Source organism: Ctenopharyngodon idella, chromosome 14 (genome assembly GCF_019924925.1).
Source record: "Ctenopharyngodon idella isolate HZGC_01 chromosome 14, HZGC01, whole genome shotgun sequence".
Taxonomy (NCBI): Eukaryota; Metazoa; Chordata; class Actinopteri; order Cypriniformes; family Xenocyprididae; genus Ctenopharyngodon; species Ctenopharyngodon idella.
In genome coordinates this window covers 23,570,028-23,597,570 of record NC_067233.1, presented here as the reverse complement: position 1 = coordinate 23,597,570, position 27,543 = coordinate 23,570,028, and the positions used below count along the sequence as shown (strand labels likewise).

The 27,543-nt window shown below is 35.3% G+C and overlaps 1 protein-coding gene across 2 annotated transcripts in view; it reads right to left on the bottom strand.

Moving 5' to 3' along the window:
- LOC127525679 (protein diaphanous homolog 1) overlaps positions 1-27,543 on the bottom strand; it is a 98,425-nt gene that overhangs the window by 63,904 nt on the left and 6,978 nt on the right. The window contains exons 2-12 of one of the 2 annotated variants that reach the window (XM_051918386.1): positions 12,152-12,178; positions 10,427-10,582; positions 9,953-10,054; positions 7,696-7,826; positions 7,525-7,605; positions 6,852-6,921; positions 6,633-6,772; positions 4,207-4,312; positions 3,957-4,067; positions 3,523-3,641; positions 2,423-2,539 (exon numbers count right to left, since the gene is read on the bottom strand). In XM_051918386.1, the coding sequence (XP_051774346.1) occupies positions 2,423-2,539; positions 3,523-3,641; positions 3,957-4,067; positions 4,207-4,312; positions 6,633-6,772; positions 6,852-6,921; positions 7,525-7,605; positions 7,696-7,826; positions 9,953-10,054; positions 10,427-10,582; positions 12,152-12,178 (1,160 nt within the window). The remainder of the gene's footprint in view (positions 1-2,422; positions 2,540-3,522; positions 3,642-3,956; positions 4,068-4,206; positions 4,313-6,632; positions 6,773-6,851; positions 6,922-7,524; positions 7,606-7,695; positions 7,827-9,952; positions 10,055-10,426; positions 10,583-12,151; positions 12,179-27,543) is intronic. The other variant, XM_051918387.1, reaches the window with a different exon arrangement.

The window sequence follows — 27,543 nt, the reverse complement described above, 5'->3', positions numbered from 1 at the left end:
TCTCTGTTTTCTCTGTGTGTGTGTGTTTGTGTGTGTGTGTGTGTGTAAGGCTCTTTTAAGAGAGAATAAGAGTGTGTGGGTGATTTTAGACGTGCAGGTTAAAGAAAAAGAAATGAAAGAAATGTGTATGTCTTTTCTCCACTGCAATCATTTCTCTGCCAAGAAAACCTTCTAAATGTACCGGGGTGTGTGTGTGTGTGTGTGTGTGTGGTAGTTAATTGAAGCGGGGGTGTCATACAGTGGCTGGGTTCTTATTTAGAGCCGGTCGCCATCGGCAACCGTATCCGCCTCCTGCTGCCCATCAATCAAACGTCTCCTTGTCTCAGACTACATCCATCTCTCCTGTTTCCCTCCTTTATCCATAAACTCTCACTTTGTGGTGAGAATAACTACAATCTGATCTCTTAAAGGGACAGTTCAGCCAAAAAGATCATTCTGCCATTATTTATTCACCCTCATTTTGTGTATCATAAAAGGACAAATTGAAAAGACTATGCTTTCTCTCTTTTTCATGCAATTATCCTGAAAGATAATAGACAGTGAGGCAAAAGCATCATAACAGTAGTCCGTAAGACTTATATGTTGATATGAGATGTTAACCGCTGTGTCCGGATTGTTGAGTAAGAACCAGATCAGTCCAATTCATAAAAGAATAATTTTTTTTAGACCAGAATCGTTAAAAACAAAAATCAATCAGTTCATTGAAAACATTTTTAAGTTTAACTATTGGTCAGTTCCCTACATATCATGTGACTTCACCTGAGTGAAACTGCACTTGAGTTGTATGGAATGTTTTTATAATGCTTTTGCAGCCTTTTTTGAGGCTTAAATTTCTCTTTTCATTGTAATTGCATAAGAAACAAGTCTTCATGTTTCCTTTTTGTGTTCCACAGAAGTCCGTCATAAAGGTTTGGAGCATCAAGGGTGTGTAAATGCAGCGCTGTTATCGTTAAATAAAACTAACACTATTAAATCATTTTTGCTAATTGAAATTAAGCTGAAATAAAATAAAATATAAATATTCGGTGAAAAACTTAAAACTTAGAAATATTGCCTTGGCTAAATAAAAAGTAAAATGAAAACTCATAATATAAAAATAAAAACAAATTAAAAATATTAAAATGTATATATTACAACAGTATAGAAATAATAATAATAATAATAAAATAACACTGTAAGTGACAGAATTTTTATTTTTGGATGAACTATCGCTTTAAATCATTCCCCGTCTCTCTTTGGCCATGTTCACACAGTCGGTGTTTGAGACTGACTGTATTCAAATCACAGATTGTCCTGTACAAACAACAGGAGCGGATCTTATAATATCTGTATGGACACCAAAAATCAATCCTCTTCTCTAACTCAGTAATGCCTGTAACTACAGAAAACTGAAGTAAATAAAGACATTAGCTCTGTTCCACAACCTAGTGGCGACTTAAAGGTATAGTTCACCCTAGTTCATCATTTACTCACCTTGCTGTTTTTCTAATGCCGTATACCCTTCTTTCTTTTTCGGCCCACAAAAGGAGATTTAAAAAAAAAAAGAAAAAGTTCAGTTCGCGCCCGTCCATATAATGGCAGTGGATAGCGACCAGCATCACGCTTTTTAAACGGATACAAAAGTATCACAAAATGATCCTATGCAACATGTCGTATTTTCCAAGTGTTCTAACAGTATATGATTGGGTTTGGTGAAAAACAAACGGAAATTTAATGTATAATTGAACAAAAATCCAGATTTTTTGGAGATTTGTTGAGCAAAAATCTCCTTTTGTGGTCTGAAAAAGAGGGCATACGGCATTAGAACAACATCAATGATTATTTTCATTTTAGGGTGAACAATCCCTTTAAGGCATCATTAGCAGTATAATTGCTTAGCCTTCCAACAAACCTCGTTTGACCAAATTCATCCCTTATGGAGAAGAAAACACCTGAGTGAGCACAGTACAATTATTATCTAAGATGGCGGATGCAGAGAGATAAATGTTGATTATGCAGCCTACATAGAGAGCAGACAGCTAGGGAACTTAAAACTAGGTTTTAAAACAGAGCTTTGATATCGTGTCTGACCCCTGTGTGTCCAGCTCAGGCTGTATTTCTTCCCTTCTTTTATCAGTCTAAACTCTTGACAGGTGTTTTTCTTGCTCCACAAGCACACAATAACCTGACTTTCTGCCATTTTTCACAACCTGACAGAAGTTGACAGCTCTACCATCAGTGATTGACAGCCAAATAACCCGAGGCTCATGCTTATGTATGTATGTCAACGATGTGACAGACAACTAGTTTTCAACCACGGTTCCATTAATACATCACACATCAACTGAATTCGCTCAAAATTCAATTGAGACTTCTACAATTTTCAGATAGGGTCAAAGGTCACTGTAGGGGTTAGTATGGAGTGAAGGATGTGCGTTCATACCGAGACATGTAGTCGTTTCGCACCAGTAGCAGGTGCTGGAGCAGCGACAGGAAGAGAGGTTCAGCTTTAGAGTCCTTCACTGTGTTCATCAAGATCTGGAAGACTTCAGTCACATCAGTGAACACACAGAGTTAAAGAACAACAATCTGCCCAGTGTTCTTCTTATTGTTAACTATCAAAATCATTTTTGTTAACTGAAATAAAGCTGAAATAAAAAAAAATAAAAAAAACTTATTTCAGTTAGTTGTTTGTATAAAACTAAAACAAAATTAGAAATGTATTTTAAAAGCAAAAGATATTATTAAATGACAAAAGCACATAAAATTACTACAAATTAAACAAATTAAAAAAGTTCAAAAAGTTAATATAAAAATAAAAGCTAATTGGAAATATTAATAAAAACTATAAATGGTAAAATAACATGAATAGTAGCCTATATTTATATTCAGCTCTACTATGACTATATAATGACTTTCTCAAATAAATATTATTTATTTAATATCTCATTTAAACAATGTATTTTTCCTTGCTTGTGAATGAATGATTAAGGCTGGTTGTGAGCCTAGACTATCTGGCGCCACCTGGTGGATGCCAGCTGGTGTTTTTTAAAAAATAAAATAAAAAAACCTTTAAAAAAGGTCATAATTTGCACTTTTGTATATATATTTTTTTTTGTTGTTATAGTCCCCTTATAATGTTAATTGAGGCTTTTTGGACCAAATCACTCATAAATTAGTGTTTCATGGTCATTTCATGATCTCTCTGACTCTTAAATGAGACAATTGAACAAGACTACTGCTTTTTTATTTTACTTCAGTGCTTTCTAAATGTAAATGACCCCTGTTATGAATGGGAAATATCTTATAGTAAAATGTGTTTTGTTTAGTTTTAAAAATAAAATCCTGTATTATGTGATATGTAAAATAAAGAATAGTCTCAGCTTGTAAAAATTATTCTGCACTTTTGAGACACCTGGCGGTCCGCTTGGGAACTACAATCAGATGCAGCAAAAGGTTTTTAAATCTACAAAGCTCAGCACTGAACCCAAAGCTTTTCAAAAGTGTCTTGGAGAGATAATTAGCATCAGCAGTGAAGGATATTCCATCTCAATACGGACATCATCCAACCGCGAGCGAAGGTCTTCAGAGTCTTCATCAGCCTGCTCTTCAAACACCTGCAACTGAACCTTGATATCCTCGTTCTCTATCAACCTCACTTCCTACACACACACATAGATGGAAAAAGAATTATGTCAGGCACTTCATATATAGAACCTTTAAGAGGTTTTATCATGGGATTATTTTATTAGTTTTAATTAATTATTTGTTTTAATGAAATTTTATGAATTAAACAGAAATTATTATTAGTATTATGCAATCATTTAAGACTTTTCTCCTAAAGTTCTATATAGAACCCCAGTGAAACTTTTATCTAAAAGTATAGTATTGAATTGCATGAGTTTTTTGCTGTGGTGATTCTCTGGTGTCTGTAACTGTAACTAGTGTTCACATTGGTGGTTTGTGTGTGCTCTGACCTTCAGTATGTCCTTGAGTCCCAGTCTCATGAGCTCTGATCTCAGATGGATCCTGAAGTCCAGTTCCTCCACGCGACTGATGAGAGCGTTGATCAGCTGCATACAGCCCGCCTGCGCACACACACAAACGCACACACATACGTGACTGGGCTTTTGGGAGTGTATTTCGTTCAACATCATTACGGCAGGTGAGGGGAAAATGACATCCCAGACTGGACTTGAACCCGTGTATCAGCAGCTTGTGTTTTACCTTGAGAGCGATGGAGTTTTTATGCATGCCGGACAGCAGCGGCTGGAACCTCTCGATCTCGTGCTCTTCAGCCTGCTCAGTGATGCACTCCAGAACACGCTCATGACTGAAACACACACACAACACAACATCAATAAAATGACTTTCAGTAAATCATTTGAGCTGCATCTTAAAATGTCCATCTCAGCCGTAGCCGTCTTTAATCTCATTTGAGGTTGTTCATACACATGAAATGATTGGTTATGTTTGGACACCAATTTATGGCAGTTTACACTTGATTTCAAGTCAGAATGATAACTGCGAGCTGTGCAAAGATTTTTAGTTAATAATGACTTAAAAATGTCTAATTGGGTCTGCTCCTCACTTTTTTTATTGTTTATATTCTATAGTATATATTAATATTTTGAATGCGCTTTTATTTTTATATTTTCAGTTTTCATTTTAATAGCAGTTTTAGTTATTTTGTTGTGTGCTTTTGACATTTCATTTCTCTATATAGCTTTATTTGGTAACATTTTACAATAAGGTTCATTAGTTAACATTGGTTAACTACATTAGTTAACATGAACTAATAATGAAGTGCACTTCTACAGCATTTATTAATCTATTAATGTTAATTTCAACATTTACTAATACATTTTTAAAATTTTGTTAACTTTAGTTAATGCACTGTGAACTAACATTAACTAATGTTAACGAAGATTAGCATATACAGTAACAAATGTATTGCTCATGGTTAGTACATGTTAGTTAATACATTAACTAATGTTTAACTAATGAACCTTTTTTTATTAGTTTTAGTAATTTTAATACCTAAACTTATTTCAGCCAGTTTAAGTTTTTCTAATATTTATATTTTCTTATTTCAAGATTTAACAACACTGCATAAAGCATCCTATACGGCTTCAGAAGTATGAAATATAGTTATAAACTTTTTATTGTCAAACAGACTATTTTTTGATCCTTTCATATAAACATTTAAAAAACCTAAAGTTACTAAAACTTTAACCAAAATTAAGATACAAACAGAAAATATAAAAATAAAATCTAATTCAAAATTATTACAAAACACACTGGTCTGAACAACACAAGGGTTGAACCAACAATGGTACAACAGGGTGTCCCGCAGGGGTCTGTGTTACGGCCCATTCTGTTCAGCATATTTATGTTGCCTCTTGGGGAGATTATTCAAATGTTTGGTCTGGGGTTTCATTGTTATGTTGACGATACACAGATTTATGTCAGTAAGCACCCTGACCATAACTCTATAATTACAGTTCTTACAAATTAATTGGATGAAATAAAAGCGTGGATGCAAGAAAATTCTCTTAAACTCAATGAGTCAAAAACTGAAACTCTTCTTGTTGGTATGCCGACGGCTCTGCATAAACTTAATTTCAATTTGTTAACTGATTCCAATTCAGTATCTCCATCGTTTGAAGTGTGCAATCTTGGTGTTATTTTTGATGCACAGTTGACATCCAATGCCCATTAAAATGCTCTTGAAAACTGCTGTTTTTCACCTCAGAAATATTGCCAGACATAGACCTTCTCTCTCCTTGCCCGAAGTGGAAAGGCTTGTTCATGCCTTTATTGCATCTAGGCTTGATTATTGGAATGCACTTTAATCTGGTCTTCCTGATAAATCTATTAAGAAACTTCAGTATATATTCAGAATTAACTTTCAAATCATTGCATGGCTTGGCTCCTAGTTATCTCTGTAATCTGCTTCTTCCCTACACCCCAACCCGATCACTTCGGTCATCTGAATCTGGCCTTCTCTATTATTGTCTGTCTTTATTACCTGTTGTCTGTGATTATTACCTATTCTTTGTATCTCCTCTGTAAAGCGTCCTTGAGCAATGGAAAGGCGCTATATAAATAAAAATTATTATTATTATTATTATTATTATTAAGCCGCCCTGGGTACTGACTCATACAACTGTTCACCAGCATTTTTTCCCTGTACTTCATCAATTACACTGGCTTCCCATACAAGCACGTATCCGTATTGATTTTAAACCTACGATTTTAAGAAATCTCTTTAATTCTGCTTATTGTCTTTGAGTGTCTTTTGCTTGCTTGTATTTTTTGTATTCTTTGTAATCTTGTTGTTGTTGTTTTTTTTAATTGTACTACTGTTATTATTATTATTACTCTGTGTTGTAGCACTTTGGGTTTGATAAAAGCACTATATAAATAAAATTTAATATTATTATTATTCGTTGTAGTAGTATGTTGTAATATGTTGTAGTATTTTTTCACAAAAAAATACATTCAACATTTAATTTGTGAAATATTTGTGTAGATATATTATCTTATATTGCTATAATTTCTATAATTTACAATAAAGTGACAAGCAGTGACAGTAATAATGTTTAGTCCCACATTTAAAACAGATTTTGGCTTCAGCTTCACACACTCACGTGTCGCCTGGATGTTCCAGGATACAGATGGCAGACAACAGTTTGACAACATCTACCATCATGTGCGGGACGTTTGGATTGATTGACCGGACGAGGAGCGGGATTCCCTCTGCTGACGTCAGCATGGCTTTCAGACCGTGCTGAGAGAGAAAGAGACATTAATAACAGTTTCCACATGTGTCTGTATGTGTGTATTCAATGGCTCAGACCGGCTCTCACCTTGTTGTTCATGAACGCTTTGAGACATCGAATGATCTCATGTTGACATTTAACACCAATCCCAGCATTCCTGCGAAACACAGAGTGTGAATGAGACAAATCACATCATCATGTGCTCGAGGTGTATTTTGAAGTCATTTGCCTATAATATGAATAGATCGGGTCCTGGATGATGATTGGTCAGTACAGCATTCCAGCTAAGATACACTAATATGAAATTATTAAGTGTCTAACAAAATTCGTTGTGTAGTCGTGACTACATTTACAATGGCATCTGGTACCTTATTTCTTAATTTTTCTACTAAATATAAATGAAAAGCAACCTTAAATCCTATAAGCATATGCAAATGAATAAATATAAGTAAATAATATAACAAAAACAGATGAACTCTGCATAATGTTATAGCTTGCAAACCTTATTTTAATGCAACTTTTCAGTCATGAGGCCTTCATCAGGAATTGTTATTTTTTAAATATAGTTTTTAATTTTTTCTCCTAGAATGTTTGTTTAATATTTGCTTTAAAAACAAAAGAATCAAACTACTTTTAGCAACATTACAGCTCTAAAGGTGAATGAAATATTCAGTAGTCAAAACTTTCCCTCAATGAAGAATCACTCTTATATGGGATAAATCTTGAAAATGAATGTTTTGTATGTGTGTTTATGTCGTACAATGGTTCTTCATCATCTTGAAGTTTCTTGAGGAACGTCAGAAGCAAAGCCAAACCCTCGGCTCCAAACGTCTGCACCCAACTGAGAAAAACACACACACACACAATGATCAGCTGAAATCAGACACATAGAAACAGTTAATTGTAAGAGTGTGTGTTTGTGTGTGTGTACCTGACAGGGTTGTTGTTTAATGACACTCGCAGTGACTCCAGGCAGCTCAGTAACTGTGTGTCTCTCAGATCGGTCTTCAGTTCCTGGATGTACACCAGCGCCGACTTTGAACTCTCCTTCTGACTCTTACCCTAAAACACACAGAACGTGGAATGAGTTTACAGTGTGAACAGATGCAGTGCTGCATTAAAGCTTTACATGGTCTGCATTATTATTATTATTTGCTCTTAAAGGGGTAGTTCACCCAAAAATGAAAATGCTGTCATCGTTTACTCACCCTCAAGTTGTTCCAAACCTGTATGAATTTCTTTGAAACCAAAAGAAGATATTTTGGAGAATACGGGTAACCAAACAGTTGATGGACCCCATTGACTTCCATAGTATGGAAAAAAAAAAAAAAAAGTACTATTGAAGTCAATGGGGCCCATCAAGTGTATGGTAACAGACACTCTTCAAAATATCTTATTTTGTGTTCAAAGAAATTCATACAGATTTGGAACAACTTGAGGGCATGTAAATGATGACAGAATTTTCATTTTTGGGTGAATTATCCCTTTAACCGGTAAAAAAAACCCTCTGAATGTAAAGAATAAGAAACTGAATGATTCATTATTTTCCACACTACCATTCAAAAAGTTTGTGGTCGGTAAGATTTTGAATGTTTTTGAAAGAAGTCTCTTATGCTCAAAAAGGCCGCATTTATTTGATCAAAAAATACAGTAAAAACAGTAATTACATAGGCTATTTAAATGTTAGTTTAAAAAGAATTGTTTTCTATGTGAATCATTTGTAAAATGTCATTTATTCCTGTGATCAAAGCTGAATTTTCAGCATCATTACTCTAGCATCATACTCTGATAATTATTATTAATGTTGAAAACAGTTGTGCTGCTTCATATTTTTATGGAAACCGTGATACTTTTTTCAGGACTATTTGATGAATAGACAGTTCAAAAGAACCGCATTTATGGGTTTAAATGGAAATCTTTTGAATCTGAAACTGCGATGATTGACAGTGATATAACCATAGCAACAGACGGGACAAAACAATCTTATACTGTATAATAGACCTGACACTTCTAATCATTGTGTATGTTTCTTTGTACTTCATTTTATTACTAATTTTTCACTTAATCTTTTTTTTTTAAATGTTTACTTATAAACATTTGAAGGCTGCGTGCTGTTTAAATGTATTATTTACTTATAATTATTATCATCATTATTATTACTTATTATTTTTATTATCATCATAAATAATAAACTCGTTTAATTTAATTAATATATTTATTTTCATGTAGTTACATTAAATAGTAATTTAGTTCCAACAGTTTTTGCTATGGTACAGAAATTGGTACCGAGAACCATGAAATTTTACTGGTATTGGTACTACTGGAATTTTTGTACTGTGACAACCCTATTCACATTTAAAATAATAAATAAAATAAAAATAAATAAAAAAAAATAAAAAAAACTATTTGAAACTAGTCCCGTGGCAGAAGAATGAAATGACATGGATAATAAAGCAGATTATGATCCAGATGAACAGAAGCAGTGTCCTCTCTGACATCTGTAGAGAAATCAGAACCACATCCTGTGTGTGCGCAACAGGAAGAGCATCAAACCGCCACAGGAAGAGCACCTGATCATGTTCATTACCTCTGAGAATCACTGATTCACAGAGGCTATGTCCGAAATCACATACTCTCTTGAGTAGGTACTTATTTTGAATAAGTAATTACTTCGTGATCACTAAAAATGTATGTTCTATATAGTATGAGTGTGTGTAGGATGAATGTAATTGAGACGTACTACATTCGCCATACTGTCATTGTCATGTGACCTGCAGCATCAGTTGCATCGCTTCACTGTCATTCACAAATCCTCTTTCGTGGCCTTATGGGATAGTAAAGTGATCATCACATGCACACTTCAGAATCTCACTGGAAGTAAGAGATCATCCGGGTACTTTTTGTCTACTCTTTTATGAGTACTGTGAATTCAGACATTTTGTCACATACTGTTTTTCGAATACTATATAGTAAGGAAGTATGTTATGTTGAATGCAGCCAGAGATTCAGATATTATGTAAGATTTAACACAAACACTCTGGAAATCAAAGCTGGGATTGTGAAAGTGTGTTTACAGCTGCAGATGTGTGCAACATAATATGATATATATATATATATATATATAAATAAAATGAATCTATACTATTTCAGACTTTAACAGACAGGTGTGTATCTGTGTTTTTTCTTACAGCATTGGAGGTGTGCAGATACTGAGACACCATCTCTCTCTTGATGATGATATCCTTCTGTCTCAGCGGCCGCTGCTTCTCCTCATTCAGATTCATATCCACCTACAGAGAGAGAGAAAATATTTTGTAAAGGAAAGAATAAAAATGGAAAAATACCATTATTTTTTGTGAATAATATGAATTTATCATGAAAAATATTATTTAAAAAAAAATTACATTTAAAAACAATGCATTCATTTTTATCATGAAAATATTGATATTATTAAATAAATTAATTAAAAATATTAATTAATTTAATAGTTCATATTATTGCATTTTTTTTAATAAATTGATAGATACAACAAAAACATGTTTTTGAAAAAGCAACATTTTAAACACACACATTTACCAAAAAAATAAATAAATAAATAATAATAATAATAATAATAATAATAATAATAAAAATACTACATTAAACCCTTTAAACACACTCACCAGCATCTGCTCAAACAGCTCCAGCACATTGTCGTCCGACAGCTCGTTCAGTGACGAGGACTGAGACGGAACCTCATACTGGGCGACCGACGAGTGTCTTTGCGCCGCCACGACCGACTTCTCCTTCTTCGTCCTCATGCTGGTGAAGCGCTCCAGCTGACACAGGGTCAAAGGGCAAAAGGTCAATGCTCGGAGCACAGCAGAAACACACAGAAGGATTTTATACTCTGGATCTAGTTAGTTATTGCATGTTCAGAATGGCATACTAACATCCTACACCATGCATAGAATGAAATTTTAGTATGCATGAACTATGCTGTATTTGCCAAAGATGCACATTATAACTAAAACTCACTGTCTGAAATTCTATATCCCATGATGCAATGTGTTCGAATTGACCTTGCATTTCCAGTGTGAGTAAACATACTACTGTTGGAAATGCTTACTGTTGCATACTGCACAAAAAACACTAGGCAGTGTTCAGTGTACACTGTGCAGTGCTCTAGTATTCCATTCTGAACAGAGAAATATGGAGTTTTATTAGACAGAACATTCTCTGCCGGGATCAGTGAACTGGTATCACATCTCAAATGTAATTGTCTTTATATTCTTATCTCAACAAGTCTGTCAATCAACAAGAATAAAAGGTGTTTGAGGAAATTCCAGAACAATCCTGTAATCTGGCAGAATGCAGCTCTCCTGAGGAATCTGTTCAAGTCCAAACTTACAGAGAGTCGTTGACACGTCCTCAATCACATTCAATACTGAGCAGAATTTTTTAAAAATAAAAATATAATATAAAGTATCAGTCAGTCTTGAAAAAATGAAAAGACAAACAGCTTAACATAGAGGTGAAAATAAAATAAAACATCAAGTTCATAAAAATGTTTGTATTATTTTTTTTTTGTTTAATATTATTAAAAATAAATTATTTTTTTAAATAAATTATCCAACCAAAGTGTTTATCATATATCCATATTAAAATAATAAACATGTTAATATTTAATAATTGAACAGATCCACCAGAGGCTTATTGATAAAGTAAAAAAAAAGTAATCAAAAGAATAAGTAAACAAATAAATAAGTAATAAACAAGTAAACAAATAATAAGTCATAAACAAATAAAACTAAACAATAAAATCAAACACATAAGCTGTAAATAAAAATAAACAAAATCAAAAATAAATAAATAAGTGAATGAATGAATGAATGAATGTGCTCTGATATTATTTTATCTGTATTCACTGGTCAGTATTGGAAAAGTAGAAAAAAATCCAAGTAAAACTATATGAATCTGTAACTTCTCATAACAGCAGTTATCAAAACACATAAAACATGATTCAGCTTGACACAAACATGAATTTATACCCTTTTGGAAATACACCTTCAGTTTTAACTTTACTTTAGCATTGATTTGACCCAGTGCTGAAACATCATCAGACAAACACACACACGTGAACGTGATGCTTGTGCGTGAGCGTGAGTGTGTGTGAAGTCACTGAACGCTGACATCAGGTTTCTGCTGTCAGCGTGAACACTGATCTGAGGTCAGCCGTTCAGATCTGCAGTGATCAGAAGGGTGACGGCAAAGCGTGCGTTACAGGCATATCGTGAGGGGTGAAAGGTCACTGTGGACAGTGGCTGCCGGTGATGATGTCAGTGGAGTTACATGGAAGGAGGCGACAAGAGAGTTAAAACACACAGAACACACGTGTGTGGACCTACCTCATCAGGAATCAGTCGTTTCAGAGTCTGTACAGAAAGCAGGAAAGAGAAAAAAAAAATGAAAACTAAATACAGAGAGAAGCAGAGAAAGACAAGAAAAACCATGAGAGCTCAGAGAAAGAGAGAGAAAGAGAGGGAGGAAAACAGGTGGAAAAGAAAGACAGAAGAAAATAGAAAGGAATCACGGGCCAAAAACTATTTCAAAACTATAACAACAATATAATTTCTATATTATTGTATTTAAGACATGGGAAAAAAAAAGAAAAAAAAAATCACATATTTCAATCAGAAAGACATTTTAATTTTGCATTTTCTAGAAAAATGCCATTAAACAGACTATGAGGTTAATATGGATTAATAATCTGGCATAAATCAATGTGGCACAAGCACTATCCTACCACACGAGGGCAGTGCAGGTCAGCAAATAAACATCAGCGCATCACTTCCTCATCCCAGTAAATCAACAGTCACCTGCTTATAATCAGGTGTTTCTATGGTGGCCAAACAAAATAATGCTGATTCTCCAAATGTCACCTGAGAATCTGTGAGTCAGCATTGTGGAATGTGATGAGACGTGACCTCTGACCTCACAAAATAAAATCAGCAGAGATCAAATGACCTGTGCTGAGGAATGTGAATATCAAATATTGCAGGTATATTACAAATATTTATAAATATTACCACAGATAGATACAGACATATTACATTATCTAAATATATGTTTAATAATAACAAACACATTCACATGCATCACTGCTACTGGTACATTTAGTTTCCATGTTTATATGTCAAACCTGTGTATTTGTACTACATACATACTTTAAATTCATGAATATCTTAGTTTACTCTGGACAGTTCATTTATTGTGTACTACAGATATTTTTTATGTTTATAGCACTTGTTTATTTGCACAATTGTTACGTCACTTTATGCTATTTGTCATTGTATACATCTATGCTGGAAAAACTTTGATACTGACAATTTATTTGCAATGCTTATCAAGCAAAAGAAATAAAAAGAAATATAACCCAAATACATACATAAACAGACAAACAAATCAATAAATGTGAGTGTCACAGCATCCCAACAGCCAACTGGCTCCTCCCAATTCAGCTGCAAACCAATCAAATGCCACAAACTCAAGGTGATCTTCTGGAGTAACTATCAACAAACCCAAAACATTCAATTAACCTCTCTCTTCATCTCTCAGATACTACACGTCTGTCTGTCTGTCTCTGTCTGTCTGTCTCTGTCTGTCTGTCTCTGTCTGTCTGTCTCTGTCTGTCTGTCTCTGTCTGTCTGTCTCTGTCTGTCTGTCTGTCTCTGTCTGTCTGTCTGTCTCTGTCTGTCTGTCTGTCTCTGTCTGTCTGTCTCTGTCTGTCTCTGTCTGTCTGTCTCTGTCTGTCTCTGTCTGTCTGTCTCTGTCTGTATCTTCAAAATAGTCAGTTCTTTCTCATTACTCAGACACACACTCAAACTCAAAAAAAGTTAATTCTTTACAGCTACAAGCTCACAAAATCACCAAGACACACCCAAACACTCAATATAAAGACAAGTATATACACACACACACACACACACACACACACACACACAACTGACAGGGGTCTCAATGTAATTACACAGGAAACAATGTTTGATGTTATCACAGTAATACAGCTGCTGAGTGGTTTTTACTCTACACAGTATGACAAGATTTACTGAAATATTTAATAAAGGAACATACAACAGACAGGAAATGTATAGAACTTTGTAAATGAAGGAAGTTTCAGACACTTGACTGAGTTTATTTTTTTTCTTGCTCTTAATTTGTTGATTGAACGGCTTCTGCTAAAATGCTTGATGTTAAAATGTGATTTACATAAATTGATAATTCCATGAAAAACATCTGGTAGTGACTGGAGATGCAGAGGATAGTGAAGGAAAAACATCGTCAAGTGTCCAGCTTCCACAATGCTTAAAAAGCATCCCAGGATGAACCTCATGATGTGGAAGCTGAAGATGATGAGGAAGAGTCTTCAACACTCAGAAACAAGTCCACACACACCAGTGTTATTTTATTATCACTGAGATTTTTATTAAAATTTTAAATTATCTTATATTTTTCATTGTCATTTTAGTTAAACTGTTTGTAATTTTATTGTGTTGCATTTTTTTGTCAGATCAGATTAATGTTAATAAATAAGTCACCCAAACACGCACATGGAGATGACACCTGCATTTCTCATTTCCTTCTAAAAATAGATACACTGATATGAAGTCTTGAGCATTCTTTCATGTGTGTGTGGTAATTTCTGCCTGCTTGGTTTCCATAGAGACAAATGTCCATTTCAGTTTGCCAACTGAAGCTTGGTGAGAGTGTGTGCGTGTGTTGAAATGATGTCATCATTTGGGCCACACCAGACACACCCGTTAAAATGTGACAAGCCACTTCCTGCACAAGTGCTCACAGGAAGTGTCACAAAGAAAGACACACACGCAAAAGCTGCTTTAGGAGCACACACACACACACACACACACACACAGAGAGAGCATTGTTTTAGTCTATATAAAGAACAAAACAGCAGAATAATACAGTAATAGGTCAAAAGAGTTTAATTTGTTCATGTGAATAATACGGTGAATGTCAAAATCATGTACATGTTCTGCACCACAATATAAAAGGGGTGGTTGATTATGATGTCACTTTTTTTACTTTAGCTAGTGTGTAATGTTGCTGTTTGAGCATAAACGACACTCAAAGTTCAATGTAAAAGGAGATATTTTCTTTTACAGAAATCACTTTTTAAGGACTACAACAAACGGCTGGTAAAGACTACAATGAGCTTCTGCCCAGGTTGGTGACATCACAAACCTCAATTTAAACAAATCCCGCCCCTGAGAACATGCAACAAAGGGGGTGAGGCCATGTTGGGCTGCTTTAGAGAAGAGGGAGAGTTGTTGTAGTAGAGTTTGTTTACCATGCCGTCATTTTACGCCAGACTGCAAACGAGAATCAGAACGTGACGGCACATGCTAGTCGATGAGTTGAATCAACTCCACAGCAACTACATAAATTTATCCACTAACCATTCAGAAACGTCCAGTTGCATTCTAAAAGTTGTAACTTCATCATTGTCGACTCCGGTTTGAACAATGTAAGGCTGAACACTGTTACTGACAATCCTCATTTTGGCTGCGTGAGATTCTCCATCTTTGTTGTTGTTGAGCAACCGAAGCGTGAGCTGTTAAAGCTCCGCCCCTCTTCTGGAAAGTGGCCGGAAGCAGCAACCCATTTGCATTTAAAGGGACACAAAAACGGGGAGTTTTTGCTCACACTCAAATGGGGGCAAATTTGACAAGCTATAATAAATGATCTGTGGGGTATTTTGAGCTGAAACCTCACAGACACATTCTGGAGACACCAGAGACTTATATTACATCTTATGAAGGGGGCATTATAGGTCCCTTTTAACAAATGAACAAACAAATAAATAAGTGCAATAAATAAAATGTAACTGTATAAAAAAAAAAAGTTTGGGGTCAGTAAGATTTTTAAATGTTTTTGCTCAACGAGGCTTTAATCTGATCAAAAATGCAGTAAAAACAGTATTATTTAGGAAATATTATTACTAATTAAAATAACTTTTTATGTGAATATATTGTAAAATGTAATTTATTTCTGTGATCAAAGCTGAATTTTCAGCATCATTACTCCAGTCTTCAGTGTCACATGATCCTTCAGAAATCATTCTAATGATGATTCGGTTCTCAAGAAACATTTCTGATTATTATTAATGTTGAAAACAGTTGTGCTGCTTAATTATGTAGAAATGGTGATACATTTTTTTCAGGATTCTTTGATGAATAGAAAGTTCAAGAAAACAACATTTGAAATTGAAATCTTTTGTAACATTATAAATGCCTTTAATGTCACTTCTTATCAATTTAAAAAAAGAGAAGGGAATTCTTACATGGTCATACAAATGGGTTAAATTTCTTTATGCAAAATATGATTTTCTCCCCCTTTTTTTGGGGGTGGGGGGGGTATTATTTGACCTTGACATGTAAGATTCACCCTTATGGTTCTCCATCATTCAGCAAACAGTCAGTCACCCTGTCATCCTAGTCATCCTGACTTTATAAACCTAAAGAATGAAAAGAAACAAACACTAAAGAGAAGAACAAGCCTTTTCTGACTGACACCTTCAGAATAACTGTACAGTATATTAACACTGTGTGTGACTCTACTCTACATGTCAACAGGAAGTCCTTTAAGCTAAATTAGTCAGCTTCCTCCAAGCGCGCTCTCTGCTCGCGGGAACATGCTTTCTGTGAGAACGCTTGGCTGGACGCAAAGGAACAGTTACACGCATGAATAAGCACCTGCTACACACACACACACAGACAATGGACTGACCCTCGCAGAGTAGCTTCTGATGACAGGACCTCAGTGAAGACCTTTAATTTAGACAATAGCACAAACCGATTCTTTACAACTAAACAAACACTTCCTCTTAACACGATGCACCCCGTAACCCAGCGGCCCTGTTTGGGAGGCGGTTAATGAGGTTACCAGGACAACAGACGCTGTGGATGCAACAATGAACCATCACTAAGGCTGAGGCTAAAATGCTAACAGTTTCTAGTCAGAGTTCGACAATTTATGAGAACAGCAGCAAATTACTCCAAACTCGTGTTATGTAACATCAGCCGAGTGTTTTAAATAACTTCCTTCTGTGAACTGATGAAGCAGAAATGATATTATCTTTGTATATTTAAAGTATTTGAAGTTAATCAGCTGCAGCAATATTAGGCCTTTTCTCCATATAAGAGATTGCCTGGAATGTCACAATTTTTATTACTCCTGAGAGTCTCACTTGTGGACTTTTGATACGAGGGCGCCCTCTGGTGTAGAGTATGAATGAAACATAAAATACACGTAAGCATTATGGGGTGCTAAACTATCACATCACCCTGTGATTATTTATGCGTCACATCATCTGTGTACCATTCATTTTTAAACATATCAAGATTATAGCCAATACCAGTATATTGCGACACCCATAATAGGTTGTTTGCAATCACATGGTTCTGGTGACTCGCGAAATTAATGTGGAGGGCAAGCAGTGAAAATTAGAATGGAAGAGATAGAGAAAAGCCCGCACTGTGCTGGTTTAGAAAGGTATAAACAGAAAATCACAACATATTTTGGACGTGAACCTTATGTTATGAAGAGGAACGATTTTTCTACTGAACTGACTTGACTGCCATCGAGGAGGTAGATATAGAGAATGTGAAGCTGCCGTCACAACGTGTTCAGTTCTAGTCTGGGTTGTTTATATTGCACTGCCTTTCTGCCAGTGACCTTAAGAGCAGTATTTTGATTTTCTCATTTATGCTGAATCGAGAATTACAACAGGAGCTCACATCATTGTTCAGGGAAAAAACTGGACGGTGTAATACGATTTTCACCTTTTCTACGTGTAAAAACACACTAAGGGAAGCAGGTTGAGGAGGTGACGGGGAGACGCCGTATATCAAACCTAATAATGTCACTGATTGAACCCACTGCCTATCACTCAATAAAATAATCACAAAGCTGAGTGTTTTTGAAAGTGTTGTATTCTGTTTGGTTTAATAATTAACATTACATTTGCGAGTATGACTCTCACTCGGCTTGCATGCAGCCACTTTGTTTAAATAAATAAAAAAAATAAATAAATAAAAATTAAATACAGTGTGTGTGTCTGTCATAGACTGTAAATAAGGGTGTCTGTCCGCTGAATGCACATCCGATTCTCCTCCGGGGTCATATGGGAAAGTGAATATTTACAAAGAAAACATTAAAACTACAGTTACATTCACACCCTTCCAACAAAGAAATACATCGACTTCTGTCAGCTTGTTGAAAACATTTTTTTTTATTTTGACATTTTCTACCATATGATGGCTGAAGCAGCAGCGCGTGACACTGTTTTCACGGTGACCAGATCAACATTGTGAACGGAATTCTACAAAACTTAAGTGAAAACACCAAATGACTTGCTTCAGGAAGATTCGGAGCGTTATGAATCAGCGTGTCGAATCATGATTCGGATGGCTTGTCAAACCGCCAAACTGCTGAAATCATGTGACTTTAGCGCTCCGAACTGCGGATTCCACACGCTGATTCGTTATGCTCCGAAGCTTCCTGAAGCAGTGTTTTGAAATCGGCTATCACTAAATAATTCGTTTTTTTTTTTTTGTTTGTTTTTTGGCGCACCAAAAATATTCTCGTCGCTTTATAATATTAATATTGAACCACTGTACTCACATGAACTGATTTAAATATGTTTTTAGTACACTAATGGATCTTGAGAGAGGAAATGTCATTGCTCCCTATGTAGGCCTCACGGAGCCATAGGATTTAAACAAAAATATCTCAATTTGCGTTCCGAAGATTAACGAATGTCTAACGGGTCTGGAACGGCATGAGCGTGAGTAATAAATGACAGAATTTTCATTTTTGGGTGAACTAACCCTTTTAAGTTTATTTTAACATCATTTAACGTTTATTTAAAGTAACAAAAATGTTTATGGTTTTAAATTTAGTTTTAGTTAACTATAATAACCCTGGTTCAAAGGGATCATGAACATTTGTGAGGATAAAAATAAAAGAGAGAACGTGAGTTTGATCGGTCTGATAAGGGGGAAATGATAGAAAATTCCCTCCGCTGACAGTAACAGAAAAAGGAAGTGATGTCAGAGGCGAATAATTCATTAACAACTACATAATGACCAGCCATTATCCAAGAGGGAGAGGAAGAGCTCATGTTAAGACAAAGGGGTCCCTTTCGCAAGAAAACAGCATTCACATTTACTGCAGAAAATACAAAAGTCTTAACTTTTCTCACAATATTGACTCTGGGCGTTCTCTGAGCTTCTGCAAAAGCAAACAGACACATTATCAAGTGTGTGTGTGTGTGTGTGTGTGTGTGTGTGTTTGCACTTATTTGAATAACAGTTGGGGGCAGAAATATTATACTTTCAGTACATCAGATGTTTTACAATGTTTGTTCACACTCTGAGAAGTGCTGTTGCTCACACCAGACTTGAGCAATACTTCTGTATTAACCATATTTGTCAAAAGCTTAACAGCATTTCAGCTAGTTTATGAAATAATGTCTTATCCAGTAAAAAGCTACGGTGTGGCATGACTAGTGGTTAACCGGATCGTTGTTGATCCGTGATCCGTACGGATCAAGCCCCACGGTTCGGCACGCATGTGATTCGCGGATCAATTGCAAGTTTAACCACAATAGAGTGAAAGGTTATCATTTGCACGTGTTTTGTCTTGCTAGTTTACACATTAAATAGATATAAAACCATTCCAACGCTAGAAGAGGCAAAAGAGGGTTTAATACGGTATCGCACGAAACGTTATCGGTGCGCACACAGACGCACACACAGAGGCGCGTTACAGATAGCTCGCAAACTCCAAACCGATTTCTCTTTCGCGTCCTAAATGCACTTGGATGGACACATACACGCATTATGTCAGTCAAAATACCCCTCTCGGCAAGTATTCTCGTGAAGACATTTGGTTATGTTTTAAGTGAACGAGGTGAGAATTCGGATGTGTATCTATCGGATGTGTGCGTGCATGGAGTCTTACTCTTAAAGTGACAGCAACCTATAAATACCTGCTGTTGTCTGTCATGTAAATCAAACAACATAACACAGCTTTAACAAAGATTAATCTATATTAAATGTATACAGTGTCATCTTACATTTAATTACTACATTTCTGTACACGAAAATTAATACTACAGTTAGACCTTATACTTTAAAGGTCTAACTTTATGATGTATTTATCTATGCTTGTAATTGGTGTACAGTATTTGTTCTTTTTACAGTCTGTTCACTTGCCTTTAATAATGTATTAGTTAGGCTAGTAGTTTCTGCTGTGGTATCGGAGTAGTTAAAGTGGGCTCAGTAATAAATGGAAAGTTACCCCCCACCCCCCAATTTTTTTTTTTTTTTTGTGCTGATCCAAAAAATGATCTGATCCGTGACTTAATAACCGTGATATGATCCGAACCGTGAGTTTTGTGATCCGTTGAACCACTAGGCATGACAAAACAAAACAATACAAGGTCCCAGTTTATATTAGGTGTCTTTAACTACTATGTATTTAAATTAATCATTTGATACAATGCACTTATGATTTATGGTTTTTACTTTGTACTTATATTTTAAAAATGTGCATGTAATTACATCTGTAATTATTTTCTGTAACTACATTTATAATTACACTGTTGACCCATCAATTGCACCTTAACCCACCCTTAAAAGGTTCATGAATTGAGAAATCAACTTTCCCTTGAGCTTTTGATATATAAGAGTCATCGTACTATAAGAATATCCTGTAAGTTTCAGAACTGAAAACCTCCTTGTTAGTCAAATAAATGTTTTATTTACACCAGACCCAGTGAACGACTGATCCTGGAATGTGCCTATCATATATAGGTAAAACCCCGCCTCCGCAGAAGAAATCAACGCCTACTTCATCATTGCAATGTTAGCTCCGCCCACTGGTGTGTTAGTGAAATGAGGAGGAGAGAAGAGCGATACGGGACTAAAAATAACATTACCTTTCAAAAGATCCTTTTGCTAGGAATATGGTTATTTATTTTCAACAATGTGAATATCTCAGTTGAGCATTATTTATTTCTATTCGGTAAGTCACTGTGGATTCTTTGGTAATCAATCGCATTTCGGCACAGGTTTTGCAAACAGACTTTTACGATATGGACTCGACAGTAAGTAACTGAGTTACTCCTACTGTTCTAATGTCTGATCTGATATGTAATGATTCATGTACAGTCAGATGTTCTTGTGTCAGTAAATCAAACCAGTGAATAACGGTTAACTTCAGTTGTTTCTCTTAGTAAGATGAAAATAATCTTTTATTTAAACGGTGATTAAATTATATAAAGAAAGCGATCAAAGAAAGCTCCCTTTGCAATCTTTGGAGCTGTCAATCAAACTGCGCACACTCGCTGGAGCGGTCAATCAAACAGCTTAAGTTTATCAGTGACTGAGTTCTGGATTCGTGCCAAAACTCCCGTTTAGCATCTCTTAGCGAATCTCTTAGTTACATCGCGTGTTAGTGCACTGTTAGTGGCGATGAAAGCATTTGTTAGTGATACTTTCATGCCACGATTTCAATATAATGCCATAGATCTAAATGTAATGCAGCACTTTTCATGATTAGCTAACCTTGAGAGCTGTAATAGTAAAAACGTGCTAAAAGAGAGAGTAATACTTGGCTATTTCAAATGGAAAGATGTTAGCCAATCACAGCAGTGGGCGTTTACACTGAAGTCTCACAGCAGACACGCCCCTTAAAACAGAGTGTTCAAATCAGAGGGCTAAAATCAGGGTAGGAAAAATGCCTTTTATTTCTAAATTATGTCCATTTTTGATGTAAAAAGCATACTAACATTATAAGTGCATCCCAGGAAACATTATAAAAGTTCATGACCCCTTTAAACCAAATCTGTCCTTAACCTTACCCGTATCCACCTCAACAGCAGCAACAGTGTTTTGCAATACAATATGATTTTACATTGTACTTATTTTTTGATGGAAGAACATAGTAGTTAAGGCCACCTATCATAATGTGGGACCCAATACAATGCTTTTATGTGAAATTAGAGTGCACATAATGATCCGAAGCAAAATTCAAACACTCTCTCAAGCACCATCCAATTTAAAAGTCTGAATCATTTTGTTCGGGTGGTTTGTTTTAGTGAATCAGTTCATTCAGATCAGTTCATTTTTAATGAAATTGTTCTAAAAACAGACATCAGTCAGTCACAAAAAATCTGATGTGTCATCTTGTTCATTGTTGCAGAGAAATATGTTGTTAAATTCTATTGTTTTTGATTCAAATCTCACAATTAATTAAAACGCATCACTCTGTTAAAGGGATAGTTTACCCAAAAATAAAAATTCTGTCATCAAATTTTCATATCACAATAATTGTAGAAGCTTTTATCATGGTATACAGTATTATTATTACGGTTACTGAATTAAAAGACAAATTTAAGCGTTGTCCTCTTAATAACAAATTTAATAACTTTTTTTCATATAACAACAGAAGAAAGAAAGTTGCGCAGCCTGTTTACAGGTGTAACCTTATGTCTTCAGTTCAGTTACAAACCTGTATGACTTACTATACGGTATGTATGATTTACTATATATTTTGAAGGACTCTGGAGTCCATTGATTTTCATTGTATGGAACAAAACACACAAAAAAAAAAAAAACTATTTTCAAAATATCTTCTTTTTTTGTTCACCAGGGGTGTCACTATAAATCCTTGTCTGACAATGGAAATTATGACATACTGATTCATTCATTTTTACCTATACTATCCACTGTAAGAAAACAAAACTTGCAAATGATTTTATCATCATTAAAAAAATAAAAATAATGAGAAAATGATGACAGAATTTACATTTTTGGGTGAAGTATACCATTTAAGCAGCTAAGTTAGGAACATTTTATTGGTAGCTCATAGTGTAGCCAACTACTTTTTAAAAGGATAGTCTTTATTTTAACAGCTTTAAATGACAAGAAGCTTGTAGCTTGTTAAACTGCAGATTATAACTGGTTTCGCCAGCAGCACTGACACAAACAACACACACACACACTTAATATTCTGCCTGTGTTCACAAGCCTGTGTGCATCTGACATCAAGACCGAGAATCTACTGGGTTAAAACTCACAAAGAAAGCCTTTCAAACTGTGTGTGTGTGTGTGTGTGTGTGTGTGTGTGTGTGTGTGTGTGTGTGTGTGTCTGTGTCTGTGTCTGTGTCTGTGTGTGTGTGTGTGTGTGTGTGTGTGTCTGTGTCTGTGTGTGTGTGTGTGTGTGTGTGTGTGTGTGTGCGTGTGTGTTCAAGCAGCACAAAGGTCACACTCAGCTCCATTAATAATGAGAGTTTGATTAACATTCAATGAGTCAAAGACAAATAAAACTCTTCAGACACACCAAACATGGATTGGGATTGAATCACAGACATTCACACACTCCACCTAATACACCTGTCAGTGCGTGTGTGTGTGTGTGAGAGAGAGAGAGAGAGACAGAGAGAGAGATTAGACAGATTAATCTGTCTGTTAATGAGAGACTGCAGGTCAAAGGGAATTTCACTGCTGTAACAGTCACAGAGATGAGAAATCTTTTTAAAATATTATAGCTATATATAAATATTTATACAGAGGGCGAATGATAATGACTAGTACAGACTAAAATGTTTTACTTTATTTAAAAGGAGAGTGTGTCCTATTTAGATAATTATTGGTCCATTCTGTAGCCAAGTAAACCCTCATTAAAGACTAATGTCAAAAGAGATAAACAAGAAAACACACAACTCCATTGCATGTTGCGGCTTCTTCACATGTCGTTATTAACAAGATTCATTTCATTGTCAAACTGGGTGACTTACTAATTACTGAACCACAATCCACACACACACACACATATATCTGTGCACCTGTGTCTGCACCTCAGAATCTAATCCAGTGACTCACAACCTATTTAAAAACTATTCTCTCTCTCTCACACACACACCACAACTTTGGCAGTCTGATTTAATCCATTCAGCCTGAACGGAGCACAATCCACTGACCACACACAAACACACACACACATTCGTTTCACTATATCAGTGAGCTCATCTCATTGACTTCCAATGTTTTTATCAGGTTAATATTTTTTTTAATCTCCTAATCCAACCCCTAAATCAATCCTCACAGAAACCTCTGCACATCATTAGATTTAATCACAAACATCATCTGGACAAGTGATTCACAACAAGGTGTCCAGGGAACACTAGAGGGCCTCAGCAAACTTCACAGAGGACTTAAAATGAACAAACCATCAATTAAAATAATATGTGTCAGAGCCCTATTGCATCTGAAAAGATGATACATATTTTATTATTATTTATTTGTGTTTTTTTTTTTAAGGAGAAGAACCGCTGTTCCCAATGTCTTGAAAAACCTGCATTCATAAGATGGCCTAATTTTAAAAGTGTGATTTCTGGACCTGGAAATCTTGAGAACTACTGATCGGGACCATTTATATGCCTTTAGAACTAGTGAAGTCACTTGTCATGATATTTTACTATATTAGTGAGGACATTTGGCCCTCAACCCTGCAAAGCCTGACCTATGAAATAATGGTTTAATAATAATTTTAGATTTTTTTAATGGAACAGTTTTTTGAAGAATATTGATACATCAGGCTTTTGCGGCTCATATAGTAAGATAGTGAGAATATGGAGCTCAAACTCGAGGAAAAACAGCTCAATTTTATTCAGAGGCACAAACAGAGCAAAAATATGCAATTTAGTGCAGATGCTGATATTTATATGCACAAAATGTAGTAAGATGAAATTCTGATGCTTGTAATGTAAATCAATGAGACAGTATAGCAGATACTTTCATAAAATGCACATAAATATCAGTCACCACTCTATATTAGGGCTGCACGATTTATCGCACAATACGAAAAACAACACTGAACTTAAACGCGATTTTCACTTAAATGCGAATCTTAGTGTGATTATGAATCCGCAAAGGCTGCATTTTTTATGCACAACTTGTCAATGAAGTATGGCTCCAAATGCTAATCCATCTGAAAGCACTGTGAGTTTAAGTCGCTTATAATGTACATTTGAAAAATCAACAAGCGTCAAACATCTTTCCAGACATGAGAAGCATTTATAAACAACTTGTCCAACAAAAGACAACATTTAATAACATGTTTTTACTCCAAACTCACTTCATAATGACAGTTGAGCATCTTTCTGTGAGATGGTTAGGCTTCTTACACAGAATAAGACAGTTGTGTGTTTATTAGTCATGTTTAATCAAAGTGATCCAATCCTTTTTTCCAATCTCTTTGCCAAATCGCGTGCGGTTTAATCGCGATAAATCGTGCAGCCCTACTGCCAATAATATGTCTTAGTAAGATGACATTTAAATGCTTAGTTTTATGATCAAAGCTCTGTAGTTTTAAAACATAATGCAATGCAATACAAAGATGATTGAGAGATGAACAAATAAACCTTCCTCAAAAACCTGATGATCAGGATGTATGGATAATCAAGTAAACCTAAGTTGCTTCAGTCAAGTGTTCATCTAGAAATAATACTAACAATATTAAGTTTACTACTTAAAAAATAAGTAAAGGTTTCATAGTATAACCACAAGCTGAAAGGATGTTTTTATAATTATACTAAAAGACTTTTACTTGCTAAAAAATTACAAACTATCAATCAGATGACAGAAGGACTGTGGTAGATTGTGGGCAACAGGTTTTTCAGCAGTTTTGATCATGTTGATCATTTAGAGGCCTTAGAAATGTAGGCTGTACAGGGTATAGACAAACCTGTATAAGAGTGCACAGCTCAGAGACAATGGACACGCATAACTGAACATCACACTCCTCACACAAACATTTGACACATTTCTGCAGTCACATCTTTGACACTGAACAAACTTTAACAGTCACTGAGTTAAAATGAACAATGAGGAGTTTAACTCGCTGTGTAGATACTGTTAGTCATTTACACTGAACTCATTTGCCTTTAATAGATATTTTAATAGATTTTCTTTATCAGGGCCTGAATTTCAGCTTGGGATTGTGGGTATTGCACATAATTTTATGTATTCCTGTAGGTAGCGTGATTATAAAGCAGGATAAAGCACTGGAAAACACCTAAAAAAAAAAATTAAAAAAAAAGTCACCTAAGGGGGGATTTCCCTTAATTTCTGAAACGAAATTTAGGCTGTTTATGATTCAGCAGCACGGGTGGTCATTATAACCACACTACAGTGCATTACATCATTTCAGTTTATATGAAAAACCATCTGTCAGTGGGGTAGAACAGCCTGTGATTGGCTGAAGCAGTTTGTGTTAGTTTCTTATTATCCAGTCACAACGTCTGAAACTGAATGCATGAACACAGGGTTTTATGGATCTATATTTGTTTAAATCCTAATCTCATTTATGACATACCGAGACAGTAAAACAGGAGTAAGAGCAAGAGGGTAAACCCTGACTTCCTGTCGTTATAACAGTTGCTTCCTGAAACAACGCGAAGGCGCGTTTCTAAGAAAACAAGCGAACAAACAGCATCATACACACGCGACTGAGTCAGCAGGAGCTCTGACTGCTGTAACTATGAACTTTATGATCTACAATCAACAAACAATAAACTTCCTTAAAACAACAGATGTATTAAGCAAAAATGCATTCAATTAATCAAAACTAACAGTAAATATATTTATAAATGTTACAAAAAGTTTTCAATTTCAAATAATGCTGTTCTTTTTTTAACTTTCTATTCATCAAAGAATCCTGAAAAAATGTATCACGGTTTCCACAAATTAAGCAGCACAACTATTTTCAACTTTGATAATAATCAGAAATGTTTCTTGAGCAGCAAATCAGCATATTAGAATGATTTCTGAAGGATCATGTGACACTGAAGACTGGAGTAATGATGCTGAAAATTCAGCTTTGATCACAGGAATAAATTACACTTTACTATATATTCACATAAATGCAGCCTTGATGAACAGAAGAGACTTCTTTCAAAAACACACATATACTGTATAAGAGGTAAAAATGTAAGGTTGTTTCCGCCATGAAAGTAATTGTGACTTTCTCTCACAATTCTGACTTTTTTTTCCCCTCGAAATTGTGAGATATAAATTTAACTCGCAATTGTGAGATATAAACAGTTATAAAGTCAGAACTGACTATATTGAATGTAACTGAATTGAATATAAACTCAATTCTGAGAAAATTCTGAGGCGCGACGCAAGTGTTTTTTGCTAGTTTCAGCCCGACGCAGTTATCATTTTCACATCCAGAGCCACCTTGTTTAAATAGCAAATGCACTTGCGCCCATCTGTGCACCCATGGGTGTACTGGTCTGAAAACGAGGTGTGTTCAGGCGCATTGTTGGCGTGTTGCTATTTTGAGGCAACTGAAAACAACTGCGCCACTGACTAACTGAAACCTGGTCTAAAGTCAATGGCACAGTGTTGTTGTTGTTGTTGTTGTTGTTGTTATTTAAAGAGCACGTTAGTAATATGCGCCTATAGGTGGGTGCACAACACGTGTACACTCTGCTTGTTACACACACACAGGGACGCGCAGCAGCACACAAACATACCAAATATTAAAAATAAAAGTATTCCTCTCTGGAGAAGCATTCAGTCTAAAAAAAAATGGAAGAGACTCTGATTGGTTTATTGCACGTTATGGCCAAAACACGCCCATGACTCATTAAGAGACTAGGTACAACCCTTTTAGACCATGCGACCATTTGTTTCATCGTTAAACT